At 47.0% G+C, this 17137-nt stretch overlaps 10 protein-coding genes across 10 annotated transcripts; 5 read left to right on the forward strand and 5 right to left on the reverse strand.

Annotated features, from left to right (window-relative positions):
* Positions 1 to 305: 305 nt before the first annotated feature.
* CNI01570 (conserved hypothetical protein) lies at positions 306 to 4255 on the forward strand. The gene is made up of 15 exons (XM_024657804.1): positions 306 to 1690; positions 1739 to 1921; positions 1987 to 2117; positions 2180 to 2462; positions 2518 to 2737; positions 2792 to 2809; positions 2860 to 2933; positions 2992 to 3088; positions 3136 to 3491; positions 3555 to 3642; positions 3694 to 3747; positions 3801 to 3811; positions 3858 to 3966; positions 4026 to 4086; positions 4139 to 4255. Exons 1-15 carry the CDS (start codon positions 491 to 493, stop codon positions 4161 to 4163), a joined length of 2910 nt encoding a protein of 969 aa, XP_024513471.1. The 5' UTR covers positions 306 to 490; the 3' UTR covers positions 4164 to 4255.
* CNI01580 (conserved hypothetical protein) lies at positions 4228 to 5276 on the reverse strand. Its single transcript, XM_572673.2, has 3 exons — positions 4775 to 5276; positions 4638 to 4709; positions 4228 to 4584 (listed from the first exon to the last, which is right to left on the reverse strand). The coding sequence occupies exons 1-3, from the start codon at positions 4999 to 5001 to the stop codon at positions 4287 to 4289; spliced, it is 597 nt and encodes a 198-aa protein (XP_572673.1). The 5' UTR covers positions 5002 to 5276; the 3' UTR covers positions 4228 to 4286.
* A 193-nt stretch (positions 5277 to 5469) lies between these two features.
* CNI01585 (hypothetical protein) lies at positions 5470 to 6826 on the forward strand. Its single transcript, XM_024658734.1, has 3 exons — positions 5470 to 5812; positions 5867 to 5974; positions 6030 to 6826. Exons 1-3 carry the CDS (start codon positions 5564 to 5566, stop codon positions 6792 to 6794), a joined length of 1122 nt encoding a protein of 373 aa, XP_024514405.1. The 5' UTR covers positions 5470 to 5563; the 3' UTR covers positions 6795 to 6826.
* On the reverse strand, positions 6798 to 7915 carry CNI01590 (manganese superoxide dismutase, putative). The gene is made up of 6 exons (XM_572672.1): positions 7729 to 7915; positions 7496 to 7674; positions 7428 to 7437; positions 7137 to 7365; positions 7042 to 7081; positions 6798 to 6988 (listed from the first exon to the last, which is right to left on the reverse strand). The coding sequence occupies exons 1-6, from the start codon at positions 7843 to 7845 to the stop codon at positions 6886 to 6888; spliced, it is 678 nt and encodes a 225-aa protein (XP_572672.1). The 5' UTR covers positions 7846 to 7915; the 3' UTR covers positions 6798 to 6885.
* Positions 7916 to 8095: 180 nt separating this feature from the next.
* Positions 8096 to 9817, forward strand: CNI01600 (pre-mRNA splicing factor, putative). Its single transcript, XM_572796.2, has 7 exons — positions 8096 to 8213; positions 8261 to 8421; positions 8474 to 8549; positions 8605 to 8652; positions 8708 to 8735; positions 8795 to 8864; positions 8914 to 9817. The coding sequence occupies exons 1-7, from the start codon at positions 8194 to 8196 to the stop codon at positions 8937 to 8939; spliced, it is 429 nt and encodes a 142-aa protein (XP_572796.1). The 5' UTR covers positions 8096 to 8193; the 3' UTR covers positions 8940 to 9817.
* On the reverse strand, positions 9021 to 10733 carry CNI01610 (conserved hypothetical protein). The gene is made up of 5 exons (XM_024657805.1): positions 10565 to 10733; positions 10393 to 10497; positions 10091 to 10169; positions 9916 to 10041; positions 9021 to 9850 (listed from the first exon to the last, which is right to left on the reverse strand). Exons 1-5 carry the CDS (start codon positions 10633 to 10635, stop codon positions 9488 to 9490), a joined length of 744 nt encoding a protein of 247 aa, XP_024513564.1. The 5' UTR covers positions 10636 to 10733; the 3' UTR covers positions 9021 to 9487.
* Positions 10734 to 10900: 167 nt separating this feature from the next.
* Positions 10901 to 12696, forward strand: CNI01620 (hypothetical protein). The gene is made up of 3 exons (XM_024657806.1): positions 10901 to 11231; positions 11294 to 12463; positions 12523 to 12696. Exons 1-2 carry the CDS (start codon positions 11032 to 11034, stop codon positions 12414 to 12416), a joined length of 1323 nt encoding a protein of 440 aa, XP_024513470.1. The 5' UTR covers positions 10901 to 11031; the 3' UTR covers positions 12417 to 12463; positions 12523 to 12696.
* CNI01630 (aminoacyl-tRNA hydrolase, putative) lies at positions 12687 to 13654 on the reverse strand. Its single transcript, XM_572812.2, has 6 exons — positions 13606 to 13654; positions 13195 to 13556; positions 13120 to 13145; positions 12965 to 13066; positions 12860 to 12910; positions 12687 to 12809 (listed from the first exon to the last, which is right to left on the reverse strand). Exons 1-6 carry the CDS (start codon positions 13625 to 13627, stop codon positions 12758 to 12760), a joined length of 615 nt encoding a protein of 204 aa, XP_572812.1. The 5' UTR covers positions 13628 to 13654; the 3' UTR covers positions 12687 to 12757.
* Positions 13655 to 13799: 145 nt separating this feature from the next.
* On the forward strand, positions 13800 to 14904 carry CNI01640 (acetyltransferase, putative). The gene is made up of 5 exons (XM_572798.2): positions 13800 to 14015; positions 14079 to 14184; positions 14265 to 14364; positions 14419 to 14661; positions 14718 to 14904. The coding sequence occupies exons 1-5, from the start codon at positions 13860 to 13862 to the stop codon at positions 14824 to 14826; spliced, it is 714 nt and encodes a 237-aa protein (XP_572798.1). The 5' UTR covers positions 13800 to 13859; the 3' UTR covers positions 14827 to 14904.
* On the reverse strand, positions 14870 to 17134 carry CNI01650 (hypothetical protein). The gene is made up of 5 exons (XM_572670.2): positions 17027 to 17134; positions 16548 to 16967; positions 16387 to 16500; positions 15880 to 16347; positions 14870 to 15824 (listed from the first exon to the last, which is right to left on the reverse strand). The coding sequence occupies exons 2-5, from the start codon at positions 16782 to 16784 to the stop codon at positions 15204 to 15206; spliced, it is 1440 nt and encodes a 479-aa protein (XP_572670.1). The 5' UTR covers positions 16785 to 16967; positions 17027 to 17134; the 3' UTR covers positions 14870 to 15203.
* Positions 17135 to 17137: the final 3 nt, after the last annotated feature.

Genomic DNA, 17137 nt, shown 5'->3' on the forward strand with positions numbered 1-17137 from the left:
ATGATGACGCCGGCGGGGACAAAAACCAACCGGATGTCACGCATTAGAAACGCACAAAATGATTACTTCCATTTTCTTATGTTGCTTATACTTTCTATTTCCAAGTACTTCATAATTATCAGAGAGCTGGACGGCCCGGATAACTCTTAGCCGAGCTGATCGGCCACTACCAGGCGGTAACCACCTGGCCGGATGCGACGGCCATTTATTTAATTCTTATTAACGTTGTTTGTTTTCACGTCTTCAACTGTCGTTCCTGGCTGGTAAAAGTTGACTGGACTGCACAGGTGACTGCTCTCTGCTTCTTTGCTAGCTTTTCCTTCCTTCGCCTTTGACCCTCACACAGCCAAGGATACCAAAGGTACTATTTTGACTCCAACCATATTCACTCCCACTCTTACATCGTCCATCTCGTTATCGACATGCTTGCGCCCCCGGCCTCTTCAAGATAGACTTGTCATGTTCGGATCGACTTCATTGTCTGCGTACCATGCCTCCCGCCATCAAACGCAAGACGTTCTCGGCCAAATTTTGGAAAATATTTGATGATCTGGATGACTCTGGATTATTGGAGGAGACTGACGAGGAGAGGAGAGAGTATGATGAGGCAGTAAGAAATGAGATTGGTTGGAAAATACAACCAATATCCAAGTCCGAGGTGCCCACTAGAGTTGACCACGCCACCGATGCTTTAATGGACGACAACCATTTTATTGAATACGATACGTGCTCAATTCCGGTACCTTCTACAGACGCATCAATCAATGTTGCACCGGCCGCGCGCGCTTTCCCTTTCACCGAGTCTCAGCCGCCCCCCTCGTTCCATCCGTCACTGATGGGGAAGATGTCTACTCCTCGAGCCCATAGACGAATACGCCAAGAATCTATAGAAAGCGTGTCAGATGAGATCTGTCAGTCTGAGCAAGATCAATCCTCCAAATGTCCCGTCATCTGTGCTGAAGAAGGTGGCATCGGTCACCTGTCATCCAGTGAAGGACCTCCAAAATCAAAGAATGAAGCCCGAATGGACTTTGAGCTGCCTAATCATAATGATTTCCGTAATAATTCCGCTCCATTGGCTCCTATTATAACTTCTGTTCCGGTAACCACTTCATCAACAACTCCTCTGCCTTCATTTCGCCAATCTCAATTTGGGGAAGTATCGACTCCTCATGCCGCGAATGTGACCTTTCCTAACGTTCCAACGCCGAATTTTGATGAATATACGCCTGCAGGCCCCTCAACAAGGCCGGTAGCAATCAACAATTGCAAGCATACTCCAAAGACGGCATCCCCACGACGACGTGCTCATACTATCGACACACCTGAATACATACCTTCACCTGTTGACACGCCGGATACTTCGCGTCCTGTAATAGGTGCATTTGGACGAAGTCCTCGCGATGATCCAGCCACACCAGGTCCATTAAAATTACTGCCCTTGAAGGGTGAAACAAACAAGAGATTTCAAAACGTCAGCAAACATTTTCAGGTCTTTGTGGCGAAGAAAGACAATGGTCCTGTAGGCGGAAAGAAAGGAGGAAAAGAGAAGGGAAAAAAAAAACAGCCCATGGCAAAGAGTAAGTCGCTTTCCGGCCTCGGTCTCGGGGGAGGTGTTCTCCGAGGGCTGCGCATTTGTCTTCCTCCAGGGGACAAACCGATGTCTATCCAACAAGAGGCGTGGGACCACGTAAGTCTGAACTCAACCGCTTCCGGTCAGATCTGATGTCTGTATCAGATTATAGAGCTCGGCGGTACCGTCGTCCTCTACCCTGATAAAGCAACTACACATGTCATTTACGACAGCGATAACAGAACGAAAGCCAAACTTGCCAAACTTCTTCGTCTTCAATCCCTGGACGAACTGCCGGTAGGGACGGAATGCGTAATATGGGAATGGATATCTGAAAGTAAACTCAATGTCAGTGTCGCTCTCTCACTTACAGTGTACTCTATAGTATTGAAACAAGTTTAATTTCCTTCTAGGGTGTCTTACTACCAGTTGAAAATTTCCGCAGCTTCCGCGTAGATTCATTATTCTCTAGGGTGATGTCTACTGGTAGCCTCGATCAACGTAACCCCAGATTGGCTGGTATGGCCAATCAAAGACTAACCCGGTAGGTTATTCTTTCTCGTCTCTCGTCTTAATTACTTGAAACTAATATATTCGTCTTACAAGGCGCGCAGTGGAATCGGAAACCGAGTCTGAAGAGTCACTGCCGAAGAAAATTCGACTTCAAGCCAGTGTTGCTCGATTTTACAGCAATAATCCTCTACGCAGTGCTGCTGTTCTACCTACAGCAGGACCTTCAATACTCAGAGATTCTGTTCCTCATCATGCCGTCGAAACTGAGCATACTGCTTCCAAAGGCTCAGGATGGAAAAAGGGCGAGGAAGATCAGAGAGATGCTTTAGACGAGATGATTGAAGGGGTAAAGGATGGAAGCCTGCCTGAAGATGAGGTCGGTATAGAATTTTCCCATCACTGTTACTAGTAATTTCTAAAGCCATAGATAGTTACTGGACGATGATCAGACCGCTGATCCACCAAGCGATGATCGTGCTATGGAGAACGAAGCCAACTCAACTGCAAGATTCAGTAAGGGCGGACAAGAGAAGAGTAGAAAGAGCGAGAAGGGGCCCAACGAATGGTTAGCCGAGAAATTCGACCAATTACATGACTTGTACGAGGGTCAGGTGGGGAAGAATCCGCATTCAATTAGACAGTACCGCAATGGTGAGCCAACCGAGTTCCTTGTCGGACAATCAACTAACACTCGATGCTCCCAAGCTGCTGCTGCTATGAGACGTGAGAAACATACTCACTTGAAATCCTTTATTGTCGCTTATTCACTTTAGGCACCACGTTTCCTATCACGAGCGGCGCGCAAGCACGTGAAATCAACGGCATTGGCGAAGCTCTAGCTGAAAGGGTGTGTTGGTTGTCATATATTCATAGGCTGCTCAGGACTGACAGAGGTTGTGGGTCAGATCAATGAGTTCATATCTGGAGTACCTGGTCGCACCTTCTATGAAGATAATGAGCATGCTCGATGTGTGGCCTTATTCAAAGATATATACGGCGTCGGTAAGCTGTGCCGCTTTTGGTGTGATATACTTATTAACTCCTTACAGGTCGACAATACGCTAATGAACTCTATCGGATGGGCGCTCGCACCATAACTGATCTTCGCACCGGTCGTTTTCCCCTTTCAACCGGCCAACAGATAGGTCTCGCCCTATATGAAGATCTCAGATCCCGAATACCTCGTGAAGAGTGTAAGCAAATCTATGAGCTCATAAAATTGGAAGCCAAGACTGTGGACGAGAAGTTGTGGGTGGAGATTATGGGCAGTTATAGGCGAGGATCAGAAACAAGCGGCGATGTCGATATCCTTATCACAAGGGACGACGCTGATGGTAAGTCTCACAAGGGAGCAATCAAGAAATTAGTGGACAAGTTGAAGGCCAAGGGAGTAATCACTCACGAGGTGCGTTCAATATTTGTGCTTCAATCAGTGAAGAAAGACCCTTATATCTTGTTGTACAAACAGCTGAGTGCGCCTCATGATTGGAATGCATTGGAGGCGAAGTGGATGGGGGTAGGAAGGGTAGGGCAGAGCGCCATGTATAGACGTATCGGTAAGTTGTTTGTCTGTCAGTATGTTGGCTGGTGGTTAAAATTTATTACAGATATACTATGTGTGCCATATGAGTCTTGGGGAGCCTCTTTGATTTATTTCACTGGTAAGAACTTGGTCACAAGAGACGGCAGAACTAATCATTCGCTCGTTATCTAGGTAATGAACTTGTGAGACCTGCGAGTACAATCACGAGTCAAACTGACCAGTTCTCAGTTCAATCGTTCGCTGCGATTATATGCAAGGAGATTGGGGTATAACCTAAATCAGCGAGGTCTATATCGTAATGTGGTCAGAGCTAGAGATGGAACTAAAGTATTGGAAGGTAAGAGTTTAGGACCTGCTGTTTACTAGTTGATGTGCTAAAGAGTGTATCACCGCCAGGTGACCGCGTAGCATCAAGGACAGAAGAAGGGATCTTCCAGGAGCTGGGGTTGAGATGGAGGTGCGTGGTTGTCGACTACGTTTGAAGGCTCGTGGGCTAATGAAGCGTGAAGGCATCCTCATCATCGTAGACCTTAATTGTTGTGAAATATTTATGTTGTAATCATGACATTGAATCAATTCAGCATCCTATTGTTGAATATGGCTATATGCGATTCATGCATCGATGTTAACTTCTTGACTTCTGATACTATACAACATTTAAGGCTCCTTCAGCTCTCCCCTGGCCCAAGCGCTGCTAATCTCTTCGCCAGAAATTTGCCTGATGTCTCCTGGTGTGGCGGTCTCGCCTTTGACTGCAGAGGCGACTACGTCAATGACCGTGCCAATAACAGTCTTCTCCTGGTGGTAGTGCCTGACTTCTTCAATGGAGACCTCAAGCACAGCCACACGAGGGTCGTTGGCAGAACCATCGTGGACTCCATCGCCCTTGTCGGCAAACCACGCCTTGACAGTAGGGTTGTACAGCCTTTGAATGACCTCTGGGGAGTCATTTCTCCTGAAGGGACAGTCAGTAACAGGCCAGTCTAAGTAGCTAGGCGAAGGACTTACTTGGCCTTACCGGCGATAGAAGCCCAACCCTTGTTATAAGCCATAGCGTCGACACTGATGTTAACATGGAAGCTACAATCAAGCATTAATCGATGCGTGATTCTTGATCAAACTGAATTGAACTTGATTAAACTTACTCGTTGTCAACTTCCTGTTCCTTGTAGCTCTCTCGGTCATAAATGAAGAAGAACTTCCAGTCCTTGGTGATCTCAGCTATAGCCATTACACGTCCATGCAAACGGCCATTAGGGGCATGGGTAACAAGCATGACAGTCTTTTGGGTAGAAAGGAGAGACCTCAGGTCTGTAAGCTTTTGTGTGAGGGAAAGGCTAGAGGCGGATGCGGCAGAGTATTGGTCAGACATAGTGGATGTGGTGAGTTTGTTGTTGCTGCTGTTGTGGCGAAACTACAGGTATAAAATTTGTATATGTTGTGGAGACGTAAAAGAGTGCATCATCTACTCTCCTTATGTTATTATATATACACATCTACTAGGTTAGAGTTGCTCTGAGAGTACGGATTCGTTATGTCACAATTCGCAAACATCATCGTCAGTCGACCCATGACAAGCTTGTTCCAGATGATGTCTTTTTCTCTGTCGTTAGGTGACTGACTGTGGTTTCTCTGTTGGGAAACGGGTGGAGAGTTGGAGAGAGGAGAATGGAGGCGAGCATCACTTGACGTCATTTACATGGTAATTAACGGCCGTCGGATTTAATAACGGCATTCGCCGGGTCGGGCATGAATGCGGAGATGTGAATAATGTCCGACACCTGGAAGATGTTTTCGAGCTTTCAGGAACATGGAAGCGTTCCTCCACACAGCTTGAGATGCTATACAAAACTATTGCCAACCTATTACTCAGTACAGCACCAAACCCTGGCTTGAATAAACCTCAAAACTAGGGACCTAGGAGACCCAACGGAATGCTTCTTCCTCCGCAGCTGCCTCCACCCTCTTTACCAAGAGCGAAACTCTACCGTCTCTTTCTTCAGCATCTCCGTTTCCTCCCTGATCCGCAAGTATGGACCACGAGCGTTCCAAGATTCCGCAAGCTACTAGAGACACCGGGCCCTTCACCCTCTGGATCAAATCCTTCTGATAATGATGAGAGCCACAAAGTGGTTGAGATAAGAGAGTGGAGACGAGAGAAAGCATTGAAGAAGGCGCACAAGGTACGATGGATTGTGCTGCATTTGCCAGGGCTAACACCTGGTTACGTGCTGCAGGAGCTCAACAAACTACGCGCGGCTGTTGCTTGTCACCCTCATGCTCTCGCTAGACTGTTAGAAGAGAGCTACGGACAACGTGGCAGCCTACGATGGCAACGTCTTCAGGTTGGTTTCTTTGACATACGATCATCTCAGTCGATTCATCCCCCACTTTCAATAGGAAATATCTGCTCCTTATGGTTCCATCTTGTCACAAACCTCGCTCCCCCCTCCCCTCATGCCCCTAAGGCCTCCACCACCCCCACCGGACGATTCACAACCTCGGGCACGTAAGCGAATGCCTACGTGCAGGTTACGCAAGCAAGCCCAGCGGCTAGTGCAGAGGGATTGGAAGGGTGTCCAGCCTCCACTTTATCTTCCCACCTCGTCAGAATTAAAGGATAATGATGTTGATAAAAAGGGAAGGACGATGGTGGATAACCTTAGGATCTTTGCTGGCCTTTCAGAAGAACCTACAAGTCCCTTGACTTCCGCTGCAGCGCTGGACCTATCCCCATTGCCATCAAACCTGTCGCGCATCTTCCCAACCAACCCTCGAAAAACTCGTTCTCTACCCCTACCGCCATACCCACCACCAAGGCCAAAACATACTCGTTCAAATCCGCACACCTGGAGTTTACCTCGGAAATTGTGCAGTAGATTGGTGCGAAGAATATATAAGCGCCTTTGGGACAAGCTTATTTGGGTTCGCCCTGTGAAGGGAGACAAGTGGAAAAAGTGCGGATACAGAGAACTTCAAAATTGGGAGCAGGGGCTCATCAAAGAGTCTTTGGTGGAGACGGACCCGGCTAGCAATAAAGGTAAGAAGAGCAAGAAGGAAAAAGCGATAGAACGTACACCAAAGAATATCGATTCATCTAAGTGGAGCTGCGCCACACCCGAGGATAGACAATGGCTGTTATTTGGCAAAATGCAAACCTCATGAGCCTGTTTTAACGCTGATATTATGCATTCAAATTACTATGACTTGATCTTGCTACTTCTGCTTCTTCTCTGTTACACATTGTTCATAAAGCTTACTGAGCAGCCTTGAGACGACTTTCGGCCTCCTCGTAGTTGATAACATTCCAGATGGCATTGAGATAGTCGGGCTTGACGTTCTTGTACTGGAGATAGAAACTGTGGTTTCGTTAGTGAAAAAATTTGACGTTTTGGTCAACAGCGTTACTTACGCGTGCTCCCAGATGTCAATGCCGATGATGGGAACGTGAGCTGCAAGTAATCTTCAGTGACTCAACCAAAAAATCATTTTGAATGTTATACTCACACAAGAGTGGGTCCTGGTTGGGAGTAGTGACAATCTCGAGCTTCTTGGTGGCCTTGTTATAGCCAAGCCAGCCCCAGCCAGAGCCTTGGATGGCAGCAGTCTTGGCATTCATCTCCTTCTTGAGGTTCTCGAAGCCGCCAAAGTCAGCCTGGACCTGGTCGTAGAAGACACCAGAGGTGGGAACCTTGACTTGAGCAGAGCCGGTGGGAGCAAGGTTCTTCCAGAAGAGCTGCAAATCATGTTAGAGGGCGCCCATATGTCTGCCTCTGTGAATTTGTTATTGATACTTACAGAGTGGTTACTAACATTCAAAATACAATTAGCATCCATCTCGGCCAATGAAATTTCGCACAACTCACATGTGACCACCACCGTTGAACTTGAGGGCAGGCTGAAGGGCAATAGCAGCCTTGAAGTCGCCAGCAGCAGAGGCCTTCTGGAGAGACTCCTCAGCGGCGTTGAGACCGTTGACGTAAGTCTGGTGGTGCTTGGTGTGGTGGAGATTCATAATCTCAGCTGAGATGGAAGGCTCCAATGCCTACGTCCGAGTGTATTAGCTGGATCTTCATTGCATGGTAGAGATTTTACAAACATCATAGGCGTAAGGGAGAGGAGGGAGGGTGTGCTTGGCTCTAATGGTGGACATGGTCGCAAGAGAAGTGCGGAGAGTAGCTCGCGGAAGAGCGGTTCGAGTGATAGCAGTGATCATTTTGGAAATGGGATCTGTGAAAGTGTATGTGAAATATTTTAGGGGATGTGCCGGTGTATGGGATACTGTGGACTTTGCGGTTGAGGCAATAAAAGCAGAAGACGATATGGTTCTCAAACGGGGATGCGGGTCTGAGGCTTTTATTACAAAAGCAACCACTCCACCAGCAGCCAGCAAAATCATTCTGCGTCATCATTCCCATCGTCACCCCGCCTATCCCCGAACCAATGCCGAGTTCCAGGGGGCTTCAGCCCTTACACGCGAAAATCATCAGCAATAACAAACGATTATTGTTTATTTACCTATTATTGAACCTATTACCGACAAGTACCCTCAAGCTAGCCCGCCATGTCTTATTTTATGACCCAGTAAGTCTCACCAGCCCCGTAATCGACCCACTGGCTAACGCGCATAGTCTTCACTCTGGCTGGCATGTCGACCAAGCCATCCTCGTCGAAGAAGATCGTGTCGTCTGTATCCGTTTCGGCCATGACCATGATGAAGAATGTATGGCTATGGACGAGACACTCTATGGAGTCTCTGAAAAGGTCCAAAATTTTGCCGTTCTCTATTTGGGTCAGTATCTCTCTTTAATCTTGTACCTTCGCGAAGACCTAATGATCTGTAGTCGACATCACGGAAGTTCCTGATTTCAACAAGATGTACGAATTGTACGATAATTGTACACTCATGTTCTTCTACCGGTAGGTCTATCACAGAGCAATAGATCTATCATTATAAATGATAACATTATTATAGAAATAAACATATCATGATCGACTTGGGAACGGGTAACAACAATAAGATGTGAGTGCGGGTATGCTTCATTCAAATCATTTACTGATGGCGATATTCTTTACAGCAACTGGGCTATAACGGACAAACAAGAAGTAGGCAGGCCATCAGATCAAATCATATTTTTTTTCCAGAAAAGCTCACATGGATTTAGCTCATTGATATTATCGAGACTGTCTACCGGGGGGCGTCCAAAGGTCGAGGTCTCGTCGTTTCTCCAAAAGGTGGGCTACATTTTTAATTCCTTGCGACTTTTACCTGACATGCTTGCAGATTATTCTACCCGACACAAGTATTAATAATCACCCAATTCAAGTTGTACATCATATCTATAATATGCATTTATCATACGGCCATAGAAAAGAAAAGGGAATCGCAACAAGCGCAACGAGCGGAAATCTATTCAGCCTAGGAGAACAAGATGACCAACGTACTTTCATTAGTCCACCGAAAAAGATTCATGTCAGGAAACACAGAGCTATAGGCCAGTTCTGGCATACCAGCGAGGTCCATAGTTTGATGATTTTGGACAAGACGAAAAGGACAATCTTGCATGGTTGGTTGTAACCAAAAACATTTACCGTGACACCTACGTAACAACGGGAGATGAAGGTCCGCTTTGTGTCGATTATGACAGCCTACCCCCATCTCAGCCAGAAATGAAACATCGCTATTACCTCGCGAAAAACGGACGAAAGTCAAATTGCACTCATCCATAGCCTGATATCTGTCCGAAGAAGACGACTGTCACGTGAATGGAGCTATATGCCACAGGATTCAAAACAAGCATGGATGTTTATATTTGGATCTATCTATATACAATAAACGAGAGAGGATTACTAACAATTTACAGCGTGGGAGGCGGCACATCTGTTTGCGCATGTGGAACTTCTCCTTCATCTCTTCCCATCCTCCTCGTTTGTCTGACCTTTCCAGTCGTCCTTTCCCTTTCCCTCTCCTCGTCCCCGTCAGATTTCCCATGTCCTCCGCCAAACCAGCTAGACGAAAACTTGGAAGTCTTCGGTTTCGGCATGAAGTCGGTCGTATTCGGCATGAGAAGAATATGATATGAACGCGTAGCTGTGGGAGAGGTGAGGAGCCAGTCCTCGAGAAGGGCCAAGTTGCGGAGATTGGACTTGAACAGGTTATCGAGAAAGTCACCGATCAGAGGTACAATACCAACGACACAGTCGATTAATACGTTGAAAAGCTAGAATTTCATTTAGCCTGACATTTCTCCAGACAATATGTATTGATATTCAATGATCAACCTACCATGTACCCAAGAAGTGTTCGAGGGACACCAAAGATGAAGCACAACCACACTTGATAAAGCTGGAGGATCCCAGAAAGGATATCACCGTAAATTGGGACCAAGGATATAATATCGTCGAGACCGGCCTTTTCTTGAGTTAATTAGGCCCGAAAGTTTATATACGAGTGCACTTACTCGGAAAGGCAGTCCAAGATCAGCCAAAAGTGGGGCAGCATCTAGCCAAAAGGCCACCGTCCTGATGTGATTATACAACCTGCAGTTCGTGCTTTGTCAGTGTTGCTCACCGTCAAAATATGTGATAGTAGTAAGAATTAGTGAGAAATATCAAGACAATTCTAGAGCTTTGCTTTGGTTACATCTCCATACCAGTAAAGGTGATAGGTGATAGTAGGTTCACAGCACTTGAAAAAGCGCAGCAGGTTGTCCCACCAATTAAACAACAATGAAAAGATGTTCAAATAGAAACGGAAACTTACCGCTGTGCTTCTTTGTCATTCCTTGGACCACGAATCCCAAAGCCTGGGGGCTTGTAAGTAGCCTCAAAAGCACCAAATCTTAGGGGTTGCTTCTCTCGTTCAGCTCTGAATATGAATAGTGCAGGTCAAAAGTCAGGGCTATCCCGGAAGACGAGAAAAAGGAAGGGCGTACTGACGATCCCGAGCAGCATTAGGCCTATAGGAAGACAGGAAAGGCCAGATGGCTGATAATATGGAAGACATGTTGCGTCGTCTGCCTTTTATTTATACGTGGAATTGCACAGGCTTGGGCAAATGGCAGTACCCTTTTACGATTTATATAGAGCCAGCTGAGCGAAGAACGAAGAGCGAGCGCTGTCAACTGGGTAATAAAATGACGACATAGCCCACTGAATATTCAACCGAGGCATATTTAAGCATAATAATAATTGTAAAATCAGGAGGAGTTTCTAACCCGTGTCTCAAGGCTTGGCGACTGATTTTGGCACAAAAGTCCAACCAACTCTCACCAAAGGATGCAATATTTCACCAACTCTTGACGAGTAGAGACGGTGGGTAAAGGTGGTATATCTGGGAGAGGGAGATGGAATATATCTCTCTTTTTTTCTCTTTCCCCACTCAACAACGATTCATTCAACGATGAAGGAGAAGCAAGTTCCTGTCACAAGTAAGTCAGAGGGCAGGGAAGAAGCAGAACGGTCCTCCGCACTGGGGGTCGACGACGAGAAGAAACAAAGTTCCGACCACCAGCAATTCAGTGGCGAAAGTGGAAATGTTCAAACACTGCAAAAGAAAAAGTCGTTCTTTGGCAGTGTCAACTTGAAGAAGAAGGTGAAACGGTGAGCACTCTTCTGACTCATATAGGTTGGCTTGGTTGATCGATGATAACCCCAACTGATAGCTTCGCTTCACAAATTATGAAAGGTAAACCAGCTAGTCCAACTGCTTTTCCCACTCCACCTACAGAGTTGCACCCACCCCTTCCTTCACCTCAACCAAAGTCTCGGCGAATGCCGAGACCGTCGTTGAACAAAACCAGTCAGACTTTCCAGAACACCCTTCGGTGGGCCAACAAGTCCACGGCCAGTCAAGTATCCTTCCCCAAAAAGCCTCGAAAGACTGCGTCATGGCCTCCTCCTACGATGTCTTCCAATCACCTTCCTGTTATTAAGCAGAGCAATAACCTCCATCGACGCCCTTCCAGTGTGTACATCAAGAATCTCCGAAAGGCAATCAAGATGGACACTGGCCATATGCTCAATGTCCCTTCCTTGAGAGCAGCCGCTAATACCAGGCCCAATTCATACGGTACTCTTCAGCGACAACTAGCCAGATTGCAATTGTGCGACGAGGCGCTTACCAATAGAGTCCAACGACGTTCTCAGGACAAAATCCGTGGCAACAAAGACGAAGCCACCGTGCCAAAAAATACGATAATGCCCAGCTTTTCAAAGCAATATTCGTGTGTTTCGTTGGATCAAGAGAAAGATCAGAGTCTACCGGCTATCTCGCTCTTTTGTCCGGACGGGAACCCCTCGGGATTGTCAACACCCTCTCTGACGAATGAATCTTCGCAAACATCACTCTTTGAACTCAAACGGGTCTCTTCCCTTCCTACCGCAATCCAAGGCGAAAAGAGCAATAATAATGATGTGCTTGTCGAGATATCCACCCGGATTTTTAATCGGTCGCCAGACTCGTCAGTTTCCGATTTGCAGCAGCATCTCCAAGAGCCAAAGCACCACATCAAGAAACGGTCCGAAAAGCGAAAAGACACGGCTCGTGAAACTTCTGCAAGTCAGTCTGCCTGCGGTTACCAGTCCGAAAAGCCCAGACAGCATCACCCAAATACGGCTTACACCAAGCAGATTTCAAAAGATAAGTTGAATGTAGGCCCAGTATACCCCAACCAGAGACGACGACCAAGTGAAGTGGGGAGAGCTAAAACTCTTCGAGGACCTGTCACTACGCCGAACCAGATACCTGACTTTGAATCGATGCTCTCCATTTACGCTCATTTTTGAATTGCTTGATCATGGTGCAATGACAGGAATTGCAGATGCTCTTGAAAGTGAGTGCTCACACGCCCAGACTTTTGAAGATCCCAATCTCACATGTTGATTTCTGAAGAAATAACGCGATGAATAAGGATTAATGATCCAACTTGGTGGAGTCGGTATATATGAGATAATCGAACATGCTGGGCAGGGTTTTTGGAAATTTATTTTGTAGACCTAAAGGCGATCTGTAATATACAGAACCGCTCCATGACGAAAGCAGTTAGTTACATGTCACTCAAGATTTCAGATGAGCTCAAGATATATCGTGAAATTTGGAAAACATTGCTGGTTGCATAAAAAGCTGCTCAAAGAAGCTTGAGCTTGCCGGTAATGGTGTTGATGAGCTTGGCGGGACCGCTGAAATGACGATCAGACTCGGATTACGTGCAGGAAAGATTCTGACATACGGTCCAATGCCGACGATGGTTTTCGATCCGGGAGCAACTTGTGTTCGTCCGCTAAGCAAATCATCAGCGTCCTATAGGCCCGTGAATCAAGAAAAGGCGACGAACGCATCTCTAATAGTCCGAGCACAGAGATTGACGCTTCGAGCCTGGGCGGCGAGGGTCTCAATCTCTTCAGTATTGGCCCCGCGAAGCGCAATTTTCGGTTGTCTGGAAAGTCGGATCAGCCACATAAAGCTTGCGATGGCAGGCTATAGGCTCACCCTTGCATTTGCCATGCTTTGAAGAGCTGTAACAATAGTCAGCAGTTGTTAAACCGTAGCTATAGCTTCCCTTACCTTGGGGTTGGCCTCCTTGAGGGTCATCGCACACGCCAAAGTAGCATGACCAGCCTGCGCAGCAATCTTTCCCTTAGTCATCTTCAACTCATCATTCACGACCAACACCAACTTCATCTCTTCAAAGCTGCTATACTTGATGTTGGAAAGATCGGTTGCGAGTGCAGCGGCATTGTCAGAAGCATCAGACTCGGTGTCAGAGGCTGACTCGTAGTCATCTTGCTGTTGGAATTTTCTCGGGGATCTAGTGCCCTTGGGAGACTTGGGGGCGGCAACGGCTGAGGTAGAGCGAGAGAGGAGAGAATGGGCCTGGTAGCCCAAAGTGAAGGCAAGAATGGAAAATATGATAGATGGGAAGATCCCTGCTCATGCGTCAGTCATATCAGCTAGCGATTTCAAAGCCTGTCTCACCTTCCATTCTAATGGTGCTCATTTTGTGGATTATTGTGACTAACCAAAAAGATACTTTCAAAAGATACTTCCAGTGACACACCAGTTTTCGAAGATCGCAAGTGGAGATAAATATTATGACATCATCACATTCCTCCCACCGGTTCTCTCTGACTTTAACGACTGACACCTCGATGCTATGACTTTCTGTGCCCTTTTCAGTTACATCTTCATAAATCACCGCCACAAGCATAGACAGCAGAGGGTACCGCAAGATGACCGCCACATATAGCACCACGGGGACAGTCTCAAATCCTCTTGATCTCTCTCAAATTCAGGGCGAACATACCTCTGTCAATCTCTCGTCATCAAACAAGAAAAACGTCAAGCCTAACGTCAAGGTCACACTCACCAGTCTGACTCCCAATAACGTGAGCCAATCATCTAAAGCGTAGGGAATGGCCTTCTCAATCTGACTTTTCGATGGGTGGTAGTCTGGAACATTACGGAAGATCAACTCTGTGGTGATCCCCATCGTTTACTCGGAAAAGTTCTACAAGGACGTACTGGATCCTTTGCTTGATGATGTAAACAAGCTCAGTAAGTCTAACTCTATGATGAAAATTCCGTCGGCTCAAACAAAGTCGGGTGGATTGAAATGCTGACAATGGTGATGACAGTTTACTACGCGGATATCCCTGTCGGTGCGATTTGCTGTAAATATGAGAACCTTTCAAAGGGCTCCAAAGAACCCCCCACCCTCGTCATATTGACTCTCGCGTAGGTATCCCAAGCGAATTACTCTCTTTCCTTCTTTCTGACATTACCATTTAGCATCCTCGCCCCCTACCGTTCCCTTTCCCTCGGCACTTCTCTTCTCCGCTCAGCGATGCACGCCGCTATCCATCCCACCACCCCTCCACCACCCATTCCTTCCGATAAACAGACCAATACCCGTGCTCAGCTGACCGTTGCTGCCCCGAGGGTCAAGGTGAACAGGGCGTTGGCGCATGTGCAGGTTGGGAATGATGAGGCGAAAAGGTTTTATGAAAGGTTGGGTTTCAAGGAGGTTGGAATGTGAGTTATGAGCTCTCCAGGGTATGTGTGCCTGGTTATGGCTGATAAATATTCAGCGAGGAGAACTATTACTCCAAAATGGAACCTCGAGGAGCGATCTTGATGGTCTGCGACGATCTCGCCATTGCCCTTGGTGAAAAGACCGAGGCCAACGGCTCTGTTTAAGGCGTTTTGTATGGAGTCTTGATTAAAAGGATAGTACTGCTGCATTTATATACCATGCATATTTGCTATTGAACCTTTTACAAGGACTATTCATTGTAGAGTGACTACATACCATAAAACTATCGTGTATAGTCATCGCGACTCATATTTCCAGGCGTATCGCGGATACAAAAAACATATCTTTTATTGATGCGTTAAGAGCATTAGAGACCAAAAGAATGAAAGGAAACGAAAGGATAAGTCCAGAAAAAAATGAACGAAATATAATCAGGCTCGACTTGCCTTTTTTTTCCACAATCGACAGGAATTGATACTATGATGCGCAGTCATAGCCAATTCGCCTGAGTTTCCACCAACACCGAATGGCCTCATAAGTGTCAAAGATTCCTCCGCTTGACCAAATTCGCCAACCACATCTTCCTCAACGGTTCTCGCTTGATAGCGAGATACGTATCAGCCGCCGCTACATTCATTTCAAACTCTGCCATCACCTCTACCATATCCTCATCGCGCATTTCCGACTCTTGCAGTTGAAGTTGCAACAAAGCTTCAGTCCTTCTTTGTGCTTCAGTCAGGCCTGCCACAGCCATTTCGGGCGCTTGTAACGTCAAGTTGGGAGCGGACCCGGGGGTGGGAGGGGTATAGGGTTTGATACGTAATCCCGGTGGTGTTTGGAGAAGAGTATGGTCGAGCATGGCTGGTGTAGATGTGGAAAATTCGGGAGATTGTTGGTCGCCTTGATTTCCTGATCCAGCGTTGGGTCCACGGCCCGGATTTCCCGTATCCAGATGAGCAGGGTTACCCGTATTCTGCATGGAATAACCGAATGGTCCATTTTGATGCATGCCGCTTAGCTGATGGGTGATCATTGGGCGGGACGAGGTACGCGGCTTTTTGGGAGGGCTACCCTGTGGTATCATGTGATGTTGCTGAGAGGAGCCGTTTAAGAGTGAAGGATCAAACGGCATGGTACGCTTCTGTGGAAGGAAAGCTTGTGACTGCGGGAAAAAAAGTTAGTATTCTATTGTATAGATTTTATGAAATTGTACTTACTCCGTTGGACAATCCAAATGATCCATCAAAATCCCCCTCGCCGCCTCCCTGTTCTCCGCTTTCCCAACTAAATACATTATGATCAGTCTGCATTGAAGTAGCTCCAAGTTGTACAAGCCCATTTCCGTTCACCGGATCGTGCATTCCTGGGTGTCCATGGGGATGATGTTGACTGCTCGACATTGGTGTCATTTGTCCATTAGTTGGCAAGCTGCTATGCGAATGTTGCCTGCTCAAGTGACCTACTTGGGCCATAGTTATCGGTTGCGGAACTTGGGCCATTTGGGCAGGAGTTGAGGTATTGGGATTGGGAGTGCTTAGATTCATCAAGCTGGACGAGGAAGAAATGGAAGTGTGACGAGTTTTGGTGTTTCGCGGAGCCCTGCGGCAGGAATCATTGGCGCAGAGGATGGCGAGTGAGTCGTAATGTGGGAGATGAATTTTGCGGTATTTGTATGCGTCCATTTCCTACATAGAGTCAGCTTGGATGTTATGAAGGTGGCTTACCTTTTCGGCATTCATCCACGCCTCTGGAGAAGCGGACAGTCTATGAGTGTTGTGATCCCACGAAAATCCAGGTAGAACCTCCATTTCCTTGACCAGACGATAATCCCTTTGCAGCTGTAGTACGTTAATTGTAGCACCGACATGATGAAACCTGGACCCACCCTCTGCCATCTGCTCCTACAAGCCTCTGGGGTTTTTGGCCCACCCACAAAGTTTGAATTTTCGAGCAACCGAGCGGCCTCTTTCCATACCTCAGGCTTAAAACCGTTATCTACCGTGCGGCCAGTATCCCGTTCACGCAACAAGACGTCAACAAGGATATCGGTATCCGAGTCACTCCAATGGGCTGAACGTTTGCGGTCTTTGGGAAAAAAAGGCTCATTGGAAGGCGTTGACATGATTACGGTGTCCGTGGAACAAGAGAAAAAAGGGGACCGGAAATGTACGACCGGTGCTTAACGACTGAGCGATAAGACGGCCACTTCGTCCCTAGGCGAGCAGAGGGCGTGTAGAGAGGAGGGGGTGCTTGGGATTGTGGATTCTGAGGAGGTCAGATCTTGAAGAGACCTGATGATCTAGAGCTGCGTGGGCGCAGAGTGAGCGGGACGGCCGCAGCAGACAGGAATTGAGGCAGACGTACTAGGGACATCTACAGCACCAGACTCTTGCCCGCCTATAGATATTGCTGCCGGTCTGAGGGGATCGAGTACGTGCAGCTGTGGAGTCGAGCTGCTGGCTATTGAAAGTGACA

The sequence above is a fragment of the Cryptococcus neoformans genome, assembly GCF_000091045.1.
Source record: "Cryptococcus neoformans var. neoformans JEC21 chromosome 9 sequence".
NCBI lineage: Eukaryota > Fungi > Basidiomycota > Tremellomycetes > Tremellales > Cryptococcaceae > Cryptococcus > Cryptococcus deneoformans.

Coding starts and splice junctions, on each gene's coding strand:
- CNI01610 (XM_024657805.1), bottom strand. CDS start 10,635: ATGTCTTCCATATTATCAGCCATCTGGCCTTTCCTGTCTTCCTATAGG. Junction 10,498..10,564: donor AATGCTGCTCGGGATCGTCA/GTACGCCCTTCC, acceptor ATTCATATTCAG/AGCTGAACGAGAGAAGCAAC. Junction 10,170..10,392: donor AATGACAAAGAAGCACAGCG/GTAAGTTTCCGT, acceptor CACGAACTGCAG/GTTGTATAATCACATCAGGA.
- CNI01650 (XM_572670.2), bottom strand. CDS start 16,784: ATGTCAACGCCTTCCAATGAGCCTTTTTTTCCCAAAGACCGCAAACGT. Junction 16,348..16,386: donor CGTGGATGAATGCCGAAAAG/GTAAGCCACCTT, acceptor GACTCTATGTAG/GAAATGGACGCATACAAATA. Junction 15,825..15,879: donor CATTTGGATTGTCCAACGGA/GTAAGTACAATT, acceptor TTTTTCCCGCAG/TCACAAGCTTTCCTTCCACA.
- CNI01580 (XM_572673.2), bottom strand. CDS start 5,001: ATGTCTGACCAATACTCTGCCGCATCCGCCTCTAGCCTTTCCCTCACA. Junction 4,710..4,774: donor GAACAGGAAGTTGACAACGA/GTAAGTTTAATC, acceptor GCTTGATTGTAG/CTTCCATGTTAACATCAGTG. Junction 4,585..4,637: donor TCTATCGCCGGTAAGGCCAA/GTAAGTCCTTCG, acceptor CTGTCCCTTCAG/GAGAAATGACTCCCCAGAGG.
- CNI01640 (XM_572798.2), top strand. CDS start 13,860: ATGACCGCCACATATAGCACCACGGGGACAGTCTCAAATCCTCTTGAT. Junction 14,365..14,418: donor CTCGTCATATTGACTCTCGC/GTAGGTATCCCA, acceptor ATTACCATTTAG/CATCCTCGCCCCCTACCGTT. Junction 14,662..14,717: donor GGTTTCAAGGAGGTTGGAAT/GTGAGTTATGAG, acceptor ATAAATATTCAG/CGAGGAGAACTATTACTCCA.
- CNI01570 (XM_024657804.1), top strand. CDS start 491: ATGCCTCCCGCCATCAAACGCAAGACGTTCTCGGCCAAATTTTGGAAA. Junction 1,691..1,738: donor AACAAGAGGCGTGGGACCAC/GTAAGTCTGAAC, acceptor TGTCTGTATCAG/ATTATAGAGCTCGGCGGTAC. Junction 1,922..1,986: donor TATCTGAAAGTAAACTCAAT/GTCAGTGTCGCT, acceptor ATTTCCTTCTAG/GGTGTCTTACTACCAGTTGA.
- CNI01620 (XM_024657806.1), top strand. CDS start 11,032: ATGAAGGAGAAGCAAGTTCCTGTCACAAGTAAGTCAGAGGGCAGGGAA. Junction 11,232..11,293: donor TTGAAGAAGAAGGTGAAACG/GTGAGCACTCTT, acceptor CCCAACTGATAG/CTTCGCTTCACAAATTATGA.
- CNI01630 (XM_572812.2), bottom strand. CDS start 13,627: ATGAGCACCATTAGAATGGAAG. Junction 13,067..13,119: donor AAAGCATGGCAAATGCAAGG/GTGAGCCTATAG, acceptor CCGACTTTCCAG/ACAACCGAAAATTGCGCTTC. Junction 12,911..12,964: donor GCTCGGACTATTAGAGATGC/GTTCGTCGCCTT, acceptor TGATTTGCTTAG/CGGACGAACACAAGTTGCTC.
- CNI01600 (XM_572796.2), top strand. CDS start 8,194: ATGTCTTATTTTATGACCCA. Junction 8,214..8,260: donor ATGTCTTATTTTATGACCCA/GTAAGTCTCACC, acceptor TAACGCGCATAG/TCTTCACTCTGGCTGGCATG. Junction 8,736..8,794: donor CTATAACGGACAAACAAGAA/GTAGGCAGGCCA, acceptor ACATGGATTTAG/CTCATTGATATTATCGAGAC.
- CNI01590 (XM_572672.1), bottom strand. CDS start 7,845: ATGATCACTGCTATCACTCGAACCGCTCTTCCGCGAGCTACTCTCCGC. Junction 7,082..7,136: donor CAACCAGGACCCACTCTTGT/GTGAGTATAACA, acceptor GATTACTTGCAG/CTCACGTTCCCATCATCGGC. Junction 6,989..7,041: donor ATTGACATCTGGGAGCACGC/GTAAGTAACGCT, acceptor ACGAAACCACAG/TTTCTATCTCCAGTACAAGA.
- CNI01585 (XM_024658734.1), top strand. CDS start 5,564: ATGCTTCTTCCTCCGCAGCTGCCTCCACCCTCTTTACCAAGAGCGAAA. Junction 5,813..5,866: donor CATTGAAGAAGGCGCACAAG/GTACGATGGATT, acceptor TACGTGCTGCAG/GAGCTCAACAAACTACGCGC. Junction 5,975..6,029: donor TACGATGGCAACGTCTTCAG/GTTGGTTTCTTT, acceptor CACTTTCAATAG/GAAATATCTGCTCCTTATGG.